The 19954-nt window shown below is 41.1% G+C and overlaps 1 protein-coding gene across 2 annotated transcripts in view; it reads left to right on the top strand.

Annotated features, from left to right (window-relative positions):
- deptor (DEP domain containing MTOR-interacting protein) overlaps positions 1–16072 on the top strand; it is a 31599-nt gene extending 15527 nt beyond the window's left edge. For both annotated transcript variants that reach the window (XM_034553551.1, XM_034553553.1), the window contains exons 6-10: positions 2520–2702; positions 3501–3638; positions 5609–5679; positions 6900–7004; positions 10918–16072. In XM_034553551.1, the coding sequence (XP_034409442.1) occupies positions 2520–2702; positions 3501–3638; positions 5609–5679; positions 6900–7004; positions 10918–11040 (620 nt within the window). In that variant the 3' untranslated portion in view covers positions 11041–16072. The remainder of the gene's footprint in view (positions 1–2519; positions 2703–3500; positions 3639–5608; positions 5680–6899; positions 7005–10917) is intronic.
- The last annotated feature ends 3882 nt before the right edge of the window (positions 16073–19954 follow it).

Genomic DNA, 19954 nt, shown 5'->3' with positions numbered 1-19954 from the left:
CCAGCACAGGCCATAAAGCTGTTAATGTCTTCTCCCTGATATTGTGTGTGTGTGTGCATGACAGGAAGCCGATGTCTTTGGTTCACTCCAGCGTCTGATTGAATCAGCAATCTTTTAATTTCATCTAAAGATACATAAATACACAGTTTAGGCATTAAATACGCATAATGTGTGGCCTTCAACACAGTTGTGTGTTGGCATGTGGAATGACGTTGGTGTGGATTACAGGCTGTATATGTTCATAAGCAATAGTACATCATAAAAATACCACAAGCATTTCACTTAGTTAATGTAATACAGAGCCGTATCAGCTTCCTGCTGGCCTCCTAGTGTCATCCTCCCTGTGGATGATATGCAGACTTTGCACTGTGTCATGTCATCATACGCCCCGTGGTTACAGTAGATGGTTATTTAAACTAATTATCTGTCGTGGTAATGTGTTTACGGACCTTCGGTTCGCATTATAAGCACATTATGAACATGTTTGAGAAGTCGCTAATCTAATCTGCTTTCCTAAACTCTCTGCGGTGCCGGCCAGAGGTCACACTCACACATTCATTCATTCACATTCAGCCGAGTCTGGATGGATCCACATTGTGTTTGGTTATCATTGTTTTCTGGGGGACAATGTGGTAGCTGTTGTTCTACACTATACTTCTGACCAGCTGAGATTACCGAGGAGGTAAAAACGGACCTTAAAGTAAAATGTGCAGATAATGCAAGCAAATAAATCACATGAATTGTCAGAGTAGAGTAAATGTATCGAACAGTCACAATTTCCACCTAAATCATTTAAAACCAGCATTAGCAGAATAAGCAAACTAGCAAAGAGCAAGTAGAATTTCGACATTACAATAGTTTAGTCCATTTATTGTTCAATAGTGTTTTTCTTTTGTCACATTTAATTAAAGGATTTTGTGAGGGTGACAATAGCTTCACAAGGACATGTGGACTAACCACAGGCTGATAAACAATAACTAAATGACTTCACTGTAGAAAGTGCATTCAACTTACAGTCACTGATGTTGGAGGGATGGACGAAGGATATGTGAATAGGAAAACATTTCAAATCTGTACCTTCTATTGCTATGGACACATATTCCATTTTGGAAAATGTGTAAATAATATCTAAATAAAAAAATATATAAATCAAATTAAACTTCCTGACGAGGATAAAACAATGTTGCATCTGTTCTTGTGATAGCTTCGCAGTCTAATAAATGGCCCAATAGTTGGTCTACTTAAAAAATACTACCAACACGATGCATGATTTTAATGAGGCTATGTGGAGGAAATATGTATTTCTAACGGGTTTGAATCGTCACTAGTGCAATATGATATATTTAAACCATGGAAAGGAAATGATGGCGTTTTTAAAATCATTTCACTAAAGCTTCGGCAAGAGACCAGCACCATGTTTGGTCTTTGAAACTCTGAATCCTCGTGAAGGAGTTTGGATCAGAAGAACTGCTGCTATCGTGAAATCAGATCAACGAGGATGGCATGAGATGGGCTGTTTGACATTTGATGACTTGCCTGTAAGAATGGGCCTGATGAGTGACATTACTGATGAAAATCAACCAGTTTAATGCAGTCTTACTTGTTGAACAAAGCTATTGACCGCCAGTCTCTATGCAGGTATCTGATGTATGGGTTCATTGACCTGCTTGTGCATTTCCTGTGATTTAGTGCAGATACATCAAACAATGTATTTAAATACAAATTGCATTTACCTTTTTCTTTTATACTCATTTTGTTACCTCCATTTTAGTTTTCCCCCCATTTTTATCTATTTTGATATGTCTCGGTTTTTTTTATGAATAAGTACTACTCTGCTGTTACTTGTGTGTGTGTCTCATCCTCTGAGTCCTAATCTTTTATCTAAAATTCTGTCCTATGATCTCTGAATTTATAAAATACTTTTCAATTATTAAAGCCAAACTAACACTAAAATAAAAGCAGGCGATGGTGAATTGACAGTTGCACGTGATTTTAAATAAAATTGTCCTCTGGTATCTCCTTGCTGGTCATATCAGCTCAGCTGTGGAGGCGGAGGTCGACGCTCTCTAAGGTCACTTTATGTTTGTTCAGCACAGCTGATCTCAGTTCAGTGGACAGTTTGTTTTGTGCTGCTCAGTTGAGTTCAGAGCTTCAGCATAATCTGAGAGGTTTTTCTAAGCCAAGCTGGCCTTTTGGAAGAAATGATTACATATTTCCTTGGTTATTAAAATAATTTGGACTATTTTGCAGAGAAAGACTGTTCCTTGTTCATGTAGTGGTGGTAATTAGTACATTTCCTCATGCTTTACATCACTCTGCCTTCTTCATAATTTTATTGTTAAGAAGACATTTCTGTTTAGAAAGACAATATTTAGTTTTTCAGGTCAGACATTCATGAATATCCATCATGATAAAGTTTCAAAAGCCTTTCATGTTTTCTAGCTTTTTGTCTCATTTCACCCTCTCTCTTTCCTAAGGCTAATTTATTCTCTCCATGTCCAACTTCTCTTTGTCACCAGTAACCAACAAGCACCACTTTGTCAACGGGCCCCTCCTCTACCAGTTTAGGATGAATTTCCGGCGGCGGCGGCGGTTGATCGAACTCCTTCACGAGCGCAGCCGCAGCATCCCGGAGAGTCACGACAGTCCTTTCTGTCTCCGCAAACAGAACTCGGATGGAGGCAACACCAGCTTCCTCTCAGGTACAGCCTGTTCCACCTACATGTCTAATTTTATTATTAGTCATGCTCAGTAGAGAGAAGCTGAAATTAATTTAATTAAAGCCTGACCGAAAACTATAACCGTCTTCATTTTTTATAGTTTTATTTCTACATTCTCACTGTACAATTTCAATATTTCCCTGAGAAGATTCAATCTTCTGGGGGGTAAGAAAAGGACATTTTAACGCCTGTTGCGTTATTTTCTTTTGACACATGTCGTCCATGGCCGTATCTGTCATATATATATATATAATACAGTAGAGGTTTTTTTGTGTAGCCAGCCTGAAGAATATGGTAAAAAGTCCTGTTGTGCGATCACACTGCCAAGTTGACCTTCCCTAAATGGGACGCACAATCCCCTCGAAGGCATTTGCGTGAATATGATATGATGTAAATCTAAAAGAAAGACGAGCTCTGAGTCCAGTTCCGGGTTTAGAGCTGTGCTGGAAGCATCTTTTCTTAATAACTAAAAACCTTATCACTTACTCAAAGCTAGTTCCTCTGGGAACACTCAAAGAATTAGCTTAAAGTGCTTGTAATTAGCTAACTGTGGTAGAGAGATGGTTTAACCGACACTTTTCAAACATATGTGCTACTTTTAACTAATTGAGGGGCATTAGGTGCGGGATGTGTCTTGAGAATATACATATTGATGAAGTATGTAAACACAGCTGGGGCTGCTACTTGTACAGGTTAATAAACTGTCAAATAAATGTCAGCCTCTATCCAGCTTTATAGCTTTCTCCCGTCTGTCTCTCTTCGTCTCCCCCTCGGCCTCAGTGAGTCCCACTAAAGAGATTAAGGTGGTGGTCGGAGTTCGGCGGAGCAGCATGAGCAGCAGCTGTGGCAGCAGCGGTTATTACAGCAGCAGTCCCACGCTCAGCAGCAGCCCACCTGTCCTCTGCAACCCCAAGTCTGGTGAGATGACATGCAGACGCCTCACTCCATCTCTTTACAAGAGAGAGGTTATGTTTCAGCGTTTATAAATGCACTTTTCATTTACTTCTTTATTACCGGGGGTTTGTACGGTAATGTAAAACCTGCAAAGGTCATGAATTTTAAAAATATCAATTTCTAGGCCTGGAACCTTTTGGAAAAGTCATTAAAATGCAAATACATGTATAACGAGTAAAACGAATAAAAACAATCTTTATTGGTTCAACAATACTTTAAAAGCATATCGGGTATACTACTTGACAATACTTCTCTGCGTGGGGTAATTAATGTCAGACTCTTATTTTTTCATGTACACACAGATGTCTCAGAGAATGTATGTTCATAAAGAAAGGCCTGGAAACGTCTTAGCAAACGTATTGGTGTGTGTGTGTGTGTGTGTGTGTGTGTGTGTGTGACATCTGCAATAGTAAAAGCCAACCTCAAGCCGTGTTCCTGGTTTTCATCCAATGCATGCAGATCAGCTGCAGCCATCTCCTAATCAATGTGAATGAATTGGTCTGGAAGGGGAAATGTTTTGTGTTCACACAGAACGATTAATGGCTCCTGCTGATATTAACGTATCGATTTGAATGTGTTACGTCATCATATTCACTTACATTTCATATTGTTTCTTGTAAGTACAAAAACAAGTTAAACCCGACGTTACTCCACCCCCCCTCTTGCCATTCATTACAAACAAACTTCACTTTATTTTAGTGGACTGAGAATGAAAGAAAAAAACTTTGACGAAGAGAGGCTAAATGACCTTGTGTTAACGTCCGAGGAAGATCTCTCTCTGTGTGTGTGTGTGTGTGTGTGTTTTACTACTGCAAGGTTTCCTTTGATGTGTCTAATCCAAGCACAGTCCTTGACAAAGTCTCTTTGTAGCATCAGAGCCCCTCGACATAAGCACACACACACGCCATGCACAATGGACAGGAAAAGGAAGGCACACGCATGTCAAACCTCCCCCTCTGCCTCATATTAACCTTAGAAATTGTGCGCATCACACTATGGGAAGACGAGGACTCAAAAAATGTAAAACATTCACAGAATGTGGTACAAAAACTCTGTTATGCATTTATGAAGCCAGACGGATAGAGAGAAATGAGGTATTAAAAGAGAGGTTGTCCTGTACATCTGATCAGATTAGAATTTCTACAGAGAGATTATGGCAATGTACAGACCAAGAGGATAAAAAGGTCTCTCACTTCACTTCCTGGGTTTCATCAGATTAGACTAGATTAGAAGTACTACACAGGCCGCAAGAGATTGATCAAATACGCACATACTGAACCGTATGCACACGCCACAGGCCTACCTGAGGGATTTGCTGTCGGGTTTGTGTGGAAGAATGAAATACAGTTAGTCATTTTAGCACTTTTATTATCACACATACATTTTTCAGTCTGTGTGAACACATAAAAAGAGTTGAAGACTGTCAAAGAGCAGGTGAAACCGCTGCTGTAGTGAATATGAATACTCGATTCTTGTTTCAGATTCCTTTAGCTGTGTGTAGAGTTGGTTCTGGTTTTAACATTTTAAATTGGTACTCATCCCTAAAGAAGATGTGTGCATATTCTCAGCTCACGTTTGTCTTTAATATGACGGCGTTTGTGTGTGGGAATTATTATATGCCTGGTGTGTGTGGGTTCTTTCTACATCTGGCATAATTCACACTAGTGGAATGAATGTAACGTTCCAATATGTTTTGAGAAACCAAAATCCAGTTAAATCCGGTGTAGGGTCATGTTAAATTGTGCAATGGTGAGGGGAAGTTGGAGGAGGGGAATTGAGCTATAATATTTCAGGAACACATTTTTTAGCCAACAATATTATGTCTTTGTGTGTGCGCGTGCCTGTTTGAGTGTGTGCACATGTATTTATTTGGCTGTCACCGATTGTCGTGGTAGTAACTGGTATTGTGTCTGTCTGTGTGTGTTTCTCAACAGTTCTGAAAAGACAAGTGAGTCCTGAGGAGCTGCAGACACCAGGAGGACCTTTTCTAAAGAAGACATTTACTGTAGGACTCAGACGCACACACACACACACACACACACACACACGCAGACCTCTAACAAAGACCATTTCAGCGTGGATGTTGTCATGCATACTCAGTCACACATCCCCTCTCTAACACACACTAAATGCATGGCATGATCTCGGCTATCCTGAGACCTTCATCAAGGCCGGGAAAACCTTCAGTAGCAATACCTGTGAAAGTAAAGAAATGGGAACATCAGTTTATGCAAAGAACAGTCAGGCTTTAAATAGCTACTCCTTGTAAATACTTCCTAGTCAAGACCCCATAAAACACATCTGTAAATGTTTTTCTTCCAACCTCACTGCGTCTACACTTTGTCGATTTATAGCCAGTAGAAATATCGGAGTGATGATGTGCTTTGGTTCTCTTTGACTCGAACTTGCATCTTGCAGAGCTGTGTGTGTGTGTGTGTGTGTGTGTGTGTGTGTGTGTGTGTGTGTGTGTGTGTGTGTGTGTGTGTGTGTGTGTGTGTGTGTGTGTGTGTGTGTGTGTGTGTGTGTGTGTGTGTGTGTGTGTGTGTGTGTGTGTGTGTGTGTGTGTGTGTGTGTGTGTGTGTGTGTGTGTGTGTGTGTGTGTGTGTGTGTGTGTGTGTGTGTGTGTGTGTGTGTGTGTGTGTGTGTGTGTGTGTGTGTGTGTGTGTGTGTGTGTGTGTGTGTGTGTGTGTGTGTGTGTGTGTGTGTGTGTGTGTGTGTGTGTCAAGAGCCAAACCGCAGCAGTGTTTCGATCAGTGCTGTTGAGGTGGAACAGTGGTTGACGCACGCACACACACACACACACGCACGCAGACCTCTAACAAAGACCATTTCAGCGTGGATGTTGTCATGCATACTCAGTCACACATCCCCTCTCTAACACACACTAAATGCATGGCATTCAGGTCATGTGGATGTGCAGGAAGCTCCGGCACGTGTGTCGGATGAATTGGATCGCCACAAATGGCCGAATGAGGATAACACTTGAAGAATACTCAAATTTGAATAATACTAGGGACACATGCATGTAACGTGTTTACAATCATTTATAGACGTGGTTTCACAGTGTCAATGTGTTGTTCTTTTGAGAACAGTGTATACTGGAGATAATCTAACCACAAAGGTCCACATAGCTACAACCACACTTTAAGCACATTTCAGCTTCACTTAAATACAAACCGTGTGCCAAATCATATCAACATGTCATGTCTTCTCGCTGTTCCTCAGATTGTCGGTGATGCTGTGGGCTGGGGCTTCGTGGTGCGAGGCAGCAAACCCTGTCACATCCAGGCGGTGGACCCTGGAGGACCTGCAGCAGCTGCTGGCATGAAGGTAAGGACAGGAGAAATGTTTGGAGTCCTCAAAGCCCCGTGAGCCCCAGAGGACATCTCTTTATTCATTATGCTTTGTATGAAGAAAGAAAGGAGGGTAGCTTGTAAGCGTGTAATGGTGGTATGAAGGTATGTCAGCATAGTGGCAGCAAGGAATCCTGGGAATGCAAGATCTGAATTTTAAAAAAAAGCAGCAGGAACCAGAAAGAGGAGTAAACATGAAGTTATTGAGCACATCAACTATTGTTTGTGTTTTTATAAGTCTGCGTTTGAATAATTGATCAAATCATTGCTAATGATTCTGGGGAAGAAGCAGAGTTTCTAATGGGCATTGATGGGAGATGAATTCATACAGAAGGAGAGAAAAAAGAGGAGAGAGGAGCTCAGTGTATCCTAGGAAGGCCTATTTAAGGGCTGGACCACGGCAAACCGGATTCAGCCCTAACAATAAGCGCTATTACAGAGGAAAGTCTACTCTTAAATGCGGTGACTGAAACTGGAAGCTTGTTCCAACGAAGAGGTGCTTGATATCTGAAGACTCTGTAGTTCCCATCCTACTTTTTTAGACGCTAGGAACTACAAGTAACCCTGCACTCTGGGAGCGCAGCTCTGTCGTGGGGTAATAGAGGACTATGAGTTCCTAAAGATATGATGTTGCCTGGCCAACTAGGGCTTTGTCGATGAGGAGAAGGAATCTAAAATAAAAGAATGAATTTACAGGGAGCTAATACAGAAACACATCTGTGAAGTGAGAAGAAGCATGAGCTAAAGAGTGTGGAGGATGAGGAAAGAGCCTCTAAAGAATTAGCACTGAAAAGAGGAAACGGTCAATAATATCACTTCTGCTTTTGTTACTCTTAACTGTCATATTATCACCATGGAAACACGTGTCAATGTCCACAGTGTGTTATTAATGTGTCCTCATAAAGTGTGTGTGTTCGTGTCTTTATGCTGTGTGATTAGCTCTGTTGACCTGATTGTGGACCTACTGTGAGGACTTAATGTAACACTTTTACAACACATTTTTGTATTTCAACTTTTGTGTTTTAAAAAAAAAAACGTGTTCAGTCTGAAAGGTATTATCTTTCATGTGCTGGGGGCAATATTAGGTGAGAAATATGAGATTACAGACCTAGGGTGCAGCAGTGTGAGCTACAGTGTCACCAGTTTATTTATTAGGAGTTCATTGCACTCCCTGCAGTTCCTAGAAGGTTTATCTTCGTCCACTTCACCTGCGATGTGTTATTGATGTGTAATTATTAAGCAGTAACACAATCCATGCAGAGGGAATGCCGTGCTGTGAGGTGTCGGCACCGCGGCCCCTCAGTGGGGAGGTACTAAAAAGCATCATGAAGCTCCTCTCGGTTCTCATCACTCGTACTTTCAAACACTTCGGCTCTGTATCTTTTTCCACCTCACACAGACACGTGCACATTAGCATCGTCCTGACCGTAATGGATCCGAGCACTTATGTTCCTAATGCACTTTTATAAGGCAGCGGCAGAGAGAGCACGGTGTGTGTGTGTTTTGCTCACTTTGTGTCCATTTGTGCATCCTGTACTGTACTGCATGTATGTTTGTACACCATCTCGTGTGTGTGTGTGTGTGTGTGTGTGTACTGAACAATATGTTCTGTATATGAGGTGAGATGAATCAGACACTGTTGCATGTTGAAATGTTACAATACTCTAATTATCTATATATCAGAATCAGCTTTAATGGCCATGTATGTGTGCACATACATGGAATTTGACCCCGGTTACACGTACGCTCTCGTCGTACATACATTTAAATTACAAATAACAGGATAAATATAAAAATACATTAAATATGTTATATATATTGTATATAATTGTCAGTTGAGACATGCACAAAAGGAAATGAAAAGCCTCTATACCTGTTCTTTTAAACTCTGAGAGACCCTGGAGTCTTATAGTCAGCGTGAGGTTGCCAGGCAACCAGAAAACGAAGGTGGTGATTAGTGAGCTAAAGAAACAGACTGCGTCGATTCAGCCTGACTTAAACCCCAAATTGGTCGCCTTAATTAATTTTAGATTCAGATCAGTTCGCCTTTTCATTTGTCATTCAGTTTGAGGGAGGTCGTGATGCCCAAATTATTATTGGACACAAAAAAACAAATACTTTCCAAAATGTCAAGCAGTTCTTTTACCACACCAGCCGGCGTGTGCGTGTGCGTGTGCGTGTGCGTGTGCGTGTGTGTGTGCGTGTGTGTGTGTGTGTGTGTGGGGGGTTTCAACTCAGTCGGTTGCCGTTTCTCTGGCTTTCCGTTTCCTCGCGTGACATAAATGCAAATATAGCCTCCGGTCTTCCATCCACTGAGTATTTTGGTAAAGAGGGACTATTCTCTACATTGCGTACACCTGTTATTGCTGCGTGAATAATAATGTGTTTATTATGCGCTCGCTCTCTTCTCTATATGCCCGTTTCTGTGTGAGAGTGATTTTAACCCTCTGAGTGCAAGGAGCCATTAAGTCCAGCTGGGCCGCAGCCAAGTCCAAGAACCCCACAGCCTGAAAGGAGAGAAGCATCAGTGGGAGAGAAGGAGGGGGAGGAGTTGGAAAGAGTTAAAAAGGTTTAAAGGAAAGGTTGAAGAGAGGGGGAAAAAAAGAATAGAAGTGGAGAAAAAGAGTACGTTGACTTTGCAAGTAGTGGTATACTGTGTATATTGTAGGCTTTCCTCTATCACTCTTTTAATGTCTCTTTCCCCTTAAGCCGTCTGCCTCTTCTGATCTCGGCTATCCTGAGACCTTCATCAAGGCCGGGAAAACCTTCAGTAGCAATACCTGTGAAAGTAAAGAAATGGGAACATCAGTTTATGCAAAGAACAGTCAGGCTTTAAATAGCTACTCCTTGTAAATACTTCCTAGTCAAGACCCCATAAAACACATCTGTAAATGTTTTTCTTCCAACCTCACTGCGTCTACACTTTGTCGATTTATAGCCAGTAGAAATATCGGAGTGATGATGTGCTTTGGTTCTCTTTGACTCGAACTTGCATCTTGCAGAGGTGTGTGTGTGTGTGTGTGTGTGTGTGTGTGTGTGTGTGTGTGTGTGTGTGTGTGTGTGTGTGTGTGTGTGTGTGTGTGTGTGTGTGTGTGTGTGTGTGTGTGTGTGTGTGTGTGTGTGTGTGTGTGTGTGTGTGTGTGTGTGTGTGTGTGTGTGTGTGTGTGTGTGTGTGTGTGTGTGTGTGTGTGTGTGTGTGTGTGTGTGTGTGTGTGTGTGTGTGTGTGTGTGTGTGTGTGTGTGTGTGTGTGTGTGTGTGTGTGTGTGTGGAGCCAAACCGCAGCAGTGTTTCGATCAGTGCTGTTGAGGTGGGACAGTGGTTGAACAACGATAATGCAGGCGTGACACAGGAGAGATCTGAGCTTGGCTGTCATGTTGTACCTGGTGTCGTGTTGGCATGTTTCTTTTTACTGTTGGAGATTTGAGTATGTTAAGAAGCCTTGTCAGATTGCTTGTGTTTTTGGGGCGTTGTTAGCTGCACTGTGATGGACAAATGTGTGTTGCACCTAAATGTTTGGAGCATGCTCCTTGCAGCAAACGGCATGGCTGGTTTAACCTGTTTGGGGATGGGGGGCCACAGGCCACAACATGCTCTCATTTGAAGTCATGGCGAGTAAAGCTTATTACAGTCCATAGAAACTTTAATCCTACCTGTAGCATAACCCACTGAACTATGTTCCAAACACTGCACAACATCGACAGATATTTACGTGTATGTTTAAATCAAAGAAATTAAGTATTTTATGCCCTTTTTTTTTTTTTTTTCTCTCTCTTTCATTGTTTTCACTTTGGTTCACACCCATTTTTGTTTGTGTAGTATGAAAGTTAAGAGCATTATAGCCAAAGAAAGCATCAATCAACTCTCTCCCCTCTGTTTTTCATTTCTAAAGGTGTGCCACTTTGTGGTGTCGGTGAACGGACGGAACGTCCTCGCTCAGGACTACCGGACCGTCAGCAACCTGATCCTGACCGGACCCCGGACAATAGTCATGGAGGTGATGGAGGAGGCATAAGTTTGAGCAGAGCTGTGCAGAATCCCTCGTAGACAAGTACTGCAGTAATAACGTGGGGACTAGATGTTTAGTGTTTGACCTCCAAACCACAGAGGAACGTGGACGACTTGAAACGCAACTCGCACTCGCTCTGTTCCAACAATGTTTGGACAAGGTGGATGACTGAGAGACGGTGTGTGTTTAAGAAGGTATACAAGTCAAGTAAATGATTCAACCCGTAGACAAAACACGTAGGTTGTGCTTTCTTTTTTGGGGGCGCGTGGGGGATTTAGAGGCGCAGGGATAAGAGTCACCCCTTCTGCATCCAATTGCTTCAATGTGCTCACAAAGACTCTCAGTCATAATTAAGAGGCCCCAAACTTTGTGTGGAATAGGAAGTCCCTGTTTTTGTTTGAGTTTAAAACCAGAACCGTTTCATGAATCTGTTGCTGACCATGACGAGTGTTTTGAAGGACGAGAGATGAGGTTTTTCATTAGAACCCGGACATGAACAAGTACGACCTGACAATGTAACAAAAAGGAAGAATATTTCATACTGACACAGTCAGTGACCTCTCCTCCACTTAGTTTCCAACTACCGATGTAAGCTCCTGGTGGCTCAACACGGCCCTCTGCTGGGAGGCGCAGGAAGACACAGAGCATTTATACTACAGATGCAGTTTGTAAATCACAAGTCGGGTTTCAAGGTGTTTATTTCCTGCTTGGGCAACAGTGTATCAAATAGAAAAAATACAGATTTCTACCATTTACAAATAAATTGATGCACAGGTAGATTTACTTTTAGCTACTAGGAATTAGTTTACGTAATAATATAAGAACTGATAAAATGTGACATTAACAGGCACAATGTATATAGAAAAGTTATGTAAACTGAGGTGGTCCTGCTTTAGAAAAAATGTGTTTATCAGATGAAGCCTCATAAACTACAGCAATGAGAACATCTTGGAGTCTTTATGAATATTTTTTAAAGGATAAATTACACCTGATCTCTATTTGTTTGTTAGTTCTGTTTTTTAAGATGACACAAACAAGAAACTTCTACATTGACATAAGATGTCATTATTTGTAAAGACGTGTTGAAAACTCAGAGAGCAAATCTTCTCTGTTGAGTAAAATATTAGGAAATATTTGGAAATTTTTCTATGACGTGTTGCATTTATTGTATTTAGTACCAGTGGAAATGCAAAATAAATGCTAAACTACAATTTGAGTCATGTGCTGCCAACCAGATTTAATTTGAAAAATGTCCTTGTAGTGAAGAATAGATTCAGTTGAAGATGTATATATTATATTACATATTATTTTATGTTTGAAGAATTAAAGGAAAGGATTACTATATGAGCACTTGACCTCTTCAACATTTATTTTGTATTGGGGGTGGGGGGGGAAAGCAGTTGACAAAGGTTTGCTTTTTAAAAACATAATTTTAATTTTAATATATATGTATTCATATATACATATCTATACTATATGGTAGAACAGATTCTGGAAATATCTTGTCAATATACTGGGATGGCAGCAACAAAACCTGCACAAATAATTGTTTTGTATTTTTTGGTTGAAATTACCCTTATAAAGGTTAGCTGGACTAAAGGCTTCACGTAATATAAAAATATTTGTACCTCATTCACCTCCAAACTAAAATAATTTACTGTACATGTATAAACTGTGCCACCATGTGCTAAGACATACTAGCGTGAGAAGATCACATTTAAAACTATATGATAACAGAAAAGTAGAGCATGGATTAGTGATGCCCACATTTCTGATACAGTATGTGTCTGTATTCTCTGTTTAACTGCTATATTGTACAGGCGCCGCCCCTAAGAGCTGTCGCTATTGTGTTTATCCTGGCCGGCAATCGTAAAGATTGGACATGGCGATCGAAAGAGCCGGAGGTCAAACCTCCAATCTTTCGATGAGAGGATGGCTCGCTCTACCTTTTTTGAAGAGGTCGAGCTGTGTCCGTTGGTGTAGCTGCTGCCGGATCAGCTACATCCTCCTGTGGGATCTTCATCCCAGCGTGCCCCCCTTGGTGCTGTCCACGCCAGGCGTTTGCCCGTTCTGTGTTCACTTGCCTACAGAGACGCGTCGTCGGGCAGAGAGAGGCCTTCACAGCGCTTTGTGTTGGAGGTGGTGGGACGGCAGCTTTGCAGACCATCAGGTGTCAGCGGATGAGCTGGACGCTGTGACCGCTCTGCTAATTCAGCCTCTCAAAAATCCCCACAAATCCTCATTTAAAATGTGCATTAGTGACCTTAAAGATGTATACCCTATCAACGTGAGAGCTGCATGTTTCCACATTCCTGTCACTCCCACGCAGCAGAATTCCCTGCGTTTTTTTCTTCCAGGGAAAACCATACCAGTACAACCGGCTATCATTTGGCTATTCTCTGTCTCCGCACACTTTGTAGGGAAAACAGCGCTGGAGCTGTGACACAGGAAAGGGGATCAAGGTTTTGTCCTACTTTGACAACCTAACCCATATGGCCACTTGCAAGAGAAAGCTACACTCCACACAGTGGAAGTTGTACAGCACCTGCAAACACTGGAGTTCTCCGCTCCCCTCCCCAGTCGTTAATTGATCCGGGTGTGGATGTGAATTCAGTCACAACGAGCGTAAAGCACGTCCCTCTCTGGATGGGGTGGGATGTGCCAGTCTCAAATTGTGATGATAATTTAAAATCCTCTATCCGCCCCACAGGAGGGAGCAATCCCCTGAAGCACTTTGCTCTAAACAGAGACGTGATGGTGAGGAAAGGCAACATGACAGCTTACACCAACCACCCGGGTAGTGGGCCCTTCAGGCTGCGGTGAGCATCATCAAAGGCAGTTTACAACCCCCGGGGTACAGCACCGCACTGCAGGCTTAATCTTCTCGCAAGGTTCCGTTCTGCACTCGTTCAGATGTTGTGGGACAGGTTTGGTAAAGTGGATCGGTTCCCCTCACGGGAGAATAAACACTGTGGTTGTCTCCGAGCACACGAGTCCACCCTCCACTAGGAGTGAATGGATTCTCTCACCGCCTGCGGCCCATGGCTCGTCCTTCAGGAAAAGTATCCCACGCGCGTTATGGTTCCCCTCCATGGTGCAGCTGCTGGCAGGGACACCGTGGCAGCTCATATTAAGCAGGGATGCACAGCTGGATGGATTGATCGTCCACAGCTGGATGGATTGATCTGCCACCCCTAAAAGTCTTAACAAACTCCTCGTGGTCGACAATCATTTCTCTTGAAGGCTTCACCAGTAGAAATGTGTCACCCACTCTGCCCAGTGTGCGCTTTGTTAGCTGTTCACACAACAATAGGCAGACGCAGCAGCTGTTCATTCATTACAGAGGCTGTGACGACCATCATACAAACCTACAGTGCTGCTGTGGTGTTGACATGTCGGAGGCCTCCCTGCCTTTTTATAATGTGTGGGATTTACAGTTTGTGAACTGGTGTATGTTTTCTGCTTGTGGGCGTTAATGTCACAGTGGGGCATAGACTGCATCAGCTTCACCTTTTACCCAATAGCAACAGCTCTAAGAGGGCGGAGCATATACAATATGAGGTGTTGGTTTACTCAAAAGAAGTTCCAATACATAACTAACATTACTTGTTTATGTTAGACAAAACAACACTGCCTGGTTAATTGAACGCGTACTAAGTTTAGTCCTAAAGAGAAGTTATTACTAAATACAAATACAGTCAACTTTTTTCTATTCAACATGAACATATATTCAGGAAATCTTTATTGCCAAACAGTATAATTGACACAGTGTATGTCAGTGAAATTCCTGCAAGTCTCTGAAGCGAGCTATTCAGTGGACATCTCATGTGTTGTTCCTCAATGTGCTTTGTTGTTGTACGCAGTGAAATGCATGATTCCTGCAGCATTCTAATCCAAAGCGCTTCTTCAGTGTATTGACTTGTAGGACGGAGTTATTTGACAAATCATTTCAGAGGTTAAGTAGATTTTAACGTGTTCTGCAATGCTCCATTTTCAGGACAAATATAAGAACAAAACTTCCTCAGCTGTTTCAATAAGTATCTTTATAAAATTACAATAGAACATTGTTCAGACATTAGTGAGGTTTTCAGGTTGATAAACATTCATGACATTTTTGCTGATCTCAAAACAGTTCACTTGGGTGATGCCATAGAACATACTATTTTAGCATTGTCCATGTAAAGGTCGTGGATGTCGTTTGGATTTTGCTGTGTTTTGGAGAAAATATAATAGGGACTCTGGATACGAGAGATTTTGATACGTTTACGTAAACGTTTAGGTAGCAAGATTTTTTTCCACACAGCCAATCAGCAGGTAGCGTGACACAAATCACTTGTTCTGCAGACATTAGTGATTCTTCTCAAGGGTTTTCATTAGTGGTGGCTTTTCAAATGAGGGGGCTGAGATTCTGAAGAAGATTGTGGTAACAGTTGAGTTTTAACAAAAGAAAATATGCAGAAGTGTCAAATGTGTCCCTTCACGTGTATTCAAACATCTGGAGGGAGTTTTGTGGTCATTAGTTGGCTGAAACGGGTTCACTGACTGTTCAACAATAAGCCTGAAAGCATTTGCCTTAAGACCTCATTTTGCTGCTAATCACACTTGGTGGTCATCTTTTCTCTTGTTCTGTTCCCAGATCTGTTTATCTCTGACCATTTATATTAAAAGTGCTCATGTAGCAGGTGATCGTGCCGCAGTTCTGTTGACAATCAGTATTTTATGGACACTACCTTCAAATAGCACAACAGCGGTTTCTAAAGCAATGGTCTGACAGAATGTATTTCCTTCTACATTTCCTTCCAGCTTTGATGGTTGGTTCACTTGCTTAATTAAAGGGATTGTTTTTGCTTTATGTTCACCTCATGAGGCCATCTTCAGTGTTGCTTTTCTCCGCTATCAGAGATTTAATGTTGGGTTTGATGACAATATAAGCTCACACAGCACCACAGTCTGTTTTCAATGAAGCATCTTAAAGCTAATTCTGATGTTCTGATGTATTAAACAGTTGATTAAGTGTTTAATAAACAAACTGATTCTACACTGTGCGTATTGTTTAATTTTTAGGACTGTTGGAAATCCTTGTACTTGTTTGACATGATTTAGGGTCTCATGTTGGCTTTTAGGTCTGATTTAGTCCTAGTTTAATCCCATGAGTCTGTTGACTGCATGTCTAAAAATGTTAGAGGCATGTTTTTAGTTTATTATTTTAGTGTATAGTAGAAATAAAGCAAACCTCTGATAGACCTGTAACATAGAGCGCCATCATGTCATGATATCCTGTGGCAGTGGTTTCCAAATCTGAGAGGTCAGCAGATTCAAGACATAAAAGAGAGATTTTCTTTTCATGAAATATTGTGTACTTTTACCTCATCAGTTCTATAAAAATTCTTAACAAATCTGAAAACTGGGTAAACCATTCCCTTTTTAGGAGGCCACAAGCAAAACGGGTGCAGAACCACCGTCTCAATGGAAATCCGAGATATCAAACTAACTGTTGCATGTTGTCACTGATCACAAGATGAACACGTGTCCTACTCTGTAAATATCCTGTGTCGTTTCGGTCTCCTTCGTTTATTTTATCGTTTAGTTGAAAAAATGAAAATATAACAAGTAAATACACAATGTATACAACTAGGTTGCAAATCAACCATGAACATCAAATATCAGAGAAAATAAACAGCATTAAATACGTCATCAATATATCAATAACCTAGATAATTACCAAAGACACAGGTAAATATAACTAAATGTATAGTTTAAATACACTTGTTCTGCCATCTAGAAACAAGTTTACTCTGCGTCTCCACATACAGACTCATTGAGTGTTCACTCAAGAAACGGCACAATAAGGTGGAAAAATACATATGAGTGCTAACGGCAACAAAATGACTGATCAAACTCTATGCCTTCTATTGCCTTGGCTTTTATTTTGACAGACTAGTATTTCCGGGGCTTTTATTTTGACAGACTCATACTTCCGGTCACCTGCCCTGTTTGCGTTTCTCTAAAAAAGAAAAAGAAAAAAACAAAATCGGCTCGTTTTTGGAGTTTAGTTTTCTCGTATTTTCGTGTTTTTTTTTGCTTAGATGACAAAAGTGAAAAAACAGAAGTGCTTTTCCGTTTTCTCGAGAACACGTGATGTTTTTGATAAAACAAACGACCGGAACCTACACGGACCCGTTTCCGCCCCACCTAGATTGTTTAAAAGTGAAATGACGCCCCCCCCCCCCCCCCCCCCCCCCCGCCCCACTCTCTCTCTTTTTTTTAATATGTAGTACTAAAAAGCTACCAGCAGGATGCGCTGCAGTATTGTAGCACAAGAAGAGTCCCACCATATCTCAACCAGTTATATTTCATCAAGCGGTCAGAGGTTTTGTCCAGTTGGTGAATAATAAATAATAAATAATAATAAAAAAAACCTCTGCACTCCAGTAGCAGATGTTCCACTGACATTGTTATTGTTAATGTGGCCACAGTCATTCATCAAGCCTATTTTTTTTTTACACGCTCTAATCTCATTACTTATTTATTCTGGTTGTATTTCTATTCAAACTGCATAGCTGCATGGTCTACAGGGTTCTCTTGGACTGACATTAGTGACTGCACACACATCTAAAATAATGACAATAATTTAAGGTGTGTTGCAAACAAATGTTATTGTTGAACGGCACCATTTTGTCACGTTGCAGTTCGACTTTGCTAACGGTGACTACAGGCACCCGGTTCTGCTCTTCGTCTCGCTCTCTTTTCCATCCCTCTATCCTCGAGGAAGACTGACAGATACACTAACTGGAAAGGCCTTATCGGATGAGGCCTTCGCAACCTTTCATCCACCTGTTCATTGCATCCGCACGTCCATTGATTAGCTCAGCCGCCAACCTTCAGTTCGCCTCCATCCATTCATCTATTTGTCTGTGTGTGTTTCTGCTCAGTAAACAGAGTGATACATACACACAGGATATTAGAAATTGTTACACACACACACACACACACACCGTACGGCAGCCTGCCGAATGGACGTCACTGAACTGATAAGAAATGTGTTTATTTAACAGAATAAGTGCAAAGCGGCAAACCGTTACTTACAATCTGTATTTATTGTGTATAGGTTTCCAATTCTAAATGTAAAGAGTAATGATGTTTTTGGAGTTGGAGGTGTGATAGATTGAGAGAATAATAGTGTGTTGATACATAAAGAATCACAGTCGCACGGCTCAGGTTACTGAGTCCAATTCCAACTGGGTGCCAACGCACTCGGAGAAGCCCAAAGTAGCATACATTATAGGATCATATCAAGGTTGGAAAAGCCCAGTTGGTCCAATTAAGGCAACACAAATGCAGACGTTACAAGCCAAGCTCAAATTATTAATGAACATAAAAAAAATCCCTCTTGTGACAAAATCAGAGCGTTAAGGAGAAATATGAGTTGCATTGGTTTCATTCATATTTGGTTTCAGTGATGGACGAGGACAACACAATTTCTCCCTTATTTCAATCATCCTGACTCATTGTTTATTAAAAATGCAAACAAACCTGCTATATAGTTTTTTTCTAAAAAGCCACCCAAAAAATATAAAAGAAATGTTTTTTTCATTTCCCGTGTTGGCACTCTTTGTCTCCAATCTTTTCAAGCACACTATATTTATCTTAATGCTGGGTGATATTGAATATATGGTTTCAGGCTATTTTGTGTATATTTCCCATATCCTTTTTTTTATATTATGTCACGCATTACATTATGGCAGAGCAAATATTGTAATACCTGGAAGAGGAAATAAGATTAACTGGAACACAATATCCTTTGAAGTTTAATTATCTTTTTGACACAATAAGCGAGGTTATCAGTGTTATTACTTGACGTAAATGTGGAGCTTTTTGACTATTATCACAGAATAGAAGCATAGAAATGAAAAGACTGAAGCGGAGGAATGTTTCAGTACTCGGGCTGATGGACTGAATGCCTTTGAGGTGTGATTACAGTGTTTTCAAGGGAACTGTCTGGTGTCCTCCGCTTCCCTCCCCACAGGCCAAGAGCTCAGGACAAGTCGCAGCAAGCAGAAATGTTAACCACCAGACAAATGCTCCTTGGACTGTGGCTGCCAGCTCTCTGAAATTGGCTAGTCACTGGTAGTCATTGGTACTAACCCACCTCTTTTCAACTGTATTTTACCAGTTAAATGGTGGGACAGGAAATCCCAACTCCATTTAATGCTTCATGGGCCTGATTAGGATGAAGGTGCATGAGTGAGAGGAGACTCATTCACAGTATACTAACAATCTGACTTTTCTATTGCTTCATTACTGGATCTCATCATTGTACTTACTGTGATCCATATAGCTTGTTTGACTATGGTCACATTGAGTAGATTCATGGACAACGTCCCCGGGACTGGAGACATAAAAACCGGACCATATGCCACCAGCTCCGTGAGCTATGCGTGGACAAAGCTGTGACGCTAACAACACACATAGAGTTTTTTTTACCTTGTTAGCTATCTTGATTTATGCATTAACCAGCTACTATTTGCTTATTAGTACATTCACAAAGTAAAGTTGAGGAGATGTCATTACTTGTGCAGATATTTAGTCATAAACCAATTTTCTGGACATATTGACATTTTGATCGGATGGTGACGATGCAAGATGAAAAGATAAAGTATCGCCAAATACATTTCAATTCATCTTGATATGACAATGAAAGGCAATCTATTCATTAATAATTTTATTCTAGACTAAAGTGGTGGACCGACTGATCCCCACAGACCAGCATGACCATCCCTGGATGAAAAAACCTCCAGATGGCTCTGCATGTCACAGATACCTTTGGTCATGAGTACTTGTCGTTTTACCACAAATAAAACACTGTATAGCAGTATTTCATCTTGAATAAATCACACTCATTCCACAATGACCAGTTGAA

Source organism: Cyclopterus lumpus, chromosome 16 (genome assembly GCF_009769545.1).
Source record: "Cyclopterus lumpus isolate fCycLum1 chromosome 16, fCycLum1.pri, whole genome shotgun sequence".
Lineage (NCBI taxonomy): Eukaryota > Metazoa > Chordata > Actinopteri > Perciformes > Cyclopteridae > Cyclopterus > Cyclopterus lumpus.
Note: the sequence above shows the minus strand (reverse complement) of the source record. Positions and strands in the feature narration are given on the sequence as shown.